Source organism: Solanum tuberosum, unplaced genomic scaffold, assembly GCF_000226075.1.
Source record: "Solanum tuberosum cultivar DM 1-3 516 R44 unplaced genomic scaffold, SolTub_3.0 scf00118, whole genome shotgun sequence".
In the NCBI taxonomy this organism is placed as follows: Eukaryota; Viridiplantae; Streptophyta; class Magnoliopsida; order Solanales; family Solanaceae; genus Solanum; species Solanum tuberosum.
In genome coordinates, this window is record NW_006239043.1 from 616,711 (window position 1) to 617,801 (window position 1,091).

The 1,091-nt window shown below is 38.7% G+C and overlaps 1 protein-coding gene across 1 annotated transcript in view; it reads left to right on the forward strand.

The window, feature by feature from the left end:
• The first annotated feature begins 260 nt into the window (after positions 1-260).
• The window catches only part of LOC102604749 (protein N-terminal glutamine amidohydrolase), a 6,409-nt gene continuing 5,578 nt past the window's right edge, over positions 261-1,091 (forward strand). Inside the window, exon 1 of the mRNA XM_006350125.2 lies at positions 261-397. Coding sequence (XP_006350187.1) covers positions 306-397 — 92 coding nt within the window. The 5' untranslated portion in view covers positions 261-305. The remainder of the gene's footprint in view (positions 398-1,091) is intronic.

Sequence of the window (1,091 nt, forward strand, 5' to 3'; positions counted from 1 at the left end):
TTCATGTATTTGATAATAGGTAGAAAATTCACACTTGATAGTTTATGTAAAAACTCGAAAAACCAAAATGCCTTAGGTGTGTTTCTGACCCACACTAAAAAATATATAATAGAGTTTAAAATTGTGCAATTTAGGTTTTGGACAATTTGAAAAGAACATAACTAGTGTAATCTCAGAGTCGAGTTTGAGTCCAATTTTTTTTAAAAAGAAATGGATGGCACGACGTCGTTAAAGTACTTGTGTGAAAACTGAAACACAGTATAAACAAGAAGGGCAGATTTGCAGAAAAAACTCTTTAAGAAAAAATGTCGACTTCAAATTTGGAATTGGAAGTGAGCTCTTCACTTACAGCTCCTTCTCTGCAAGTTCCAACCTTTCATCATACCCCTTATTATTGGTACATTCTCTCTCTCTCTCTCTCTGTGTGCTTTTTTGGGGGTGGAGAGGTATGTCTGTGTATATATTCTTGAAAGATAGACATAGATGATGATGATTACTGTTTATATGAATTCTGATGCATAATTGAGGATACCCCTTTTAATTTGAAGGCCTAATTGAGTGAATTGGTACTCTGTGTGTGTTTGCCTTTTTTTGGGGGTGGAGCGTGTAAAAATGCATTCTTGAAATACAGACACAGCTGGTGATTACTGTTGTTTGGGGGAGGTGGGTGGTGCTGTTTAAAAATGCATTCTTGAAATACAGACATTGCTGGTGATTGGGCGGTGGGGGTGCGGGTGGGGGTGTGAAAATGCATTCTTGAAATACAGACATAACTGGTGATTACTGTTGTTTGGGAGGGAGGTGGGTGGTGCTGTTTAAAAATGCGTTCTTGAAATACAGACATAGCTGGTGATTACTGATGTAACTCCAGTTCCTTCGGAATTGGTAGTCAATCCTATTTCCGGTAGGGGCAGTTGCCAATTGAATTAGATTTTGACCATTATTTTCATATCCATAATAGTGCGAAAAGAAGGCCCAGCTCCAAGTTGTTCAAGAATAGTGTCGTTGAGTTTCTCGACCCTTTGACTTAGGATTAGTCAGTTCTATTTCTCGATGGGGCGGGGAAGGGATATAACTCAGCGGTAGAGTGT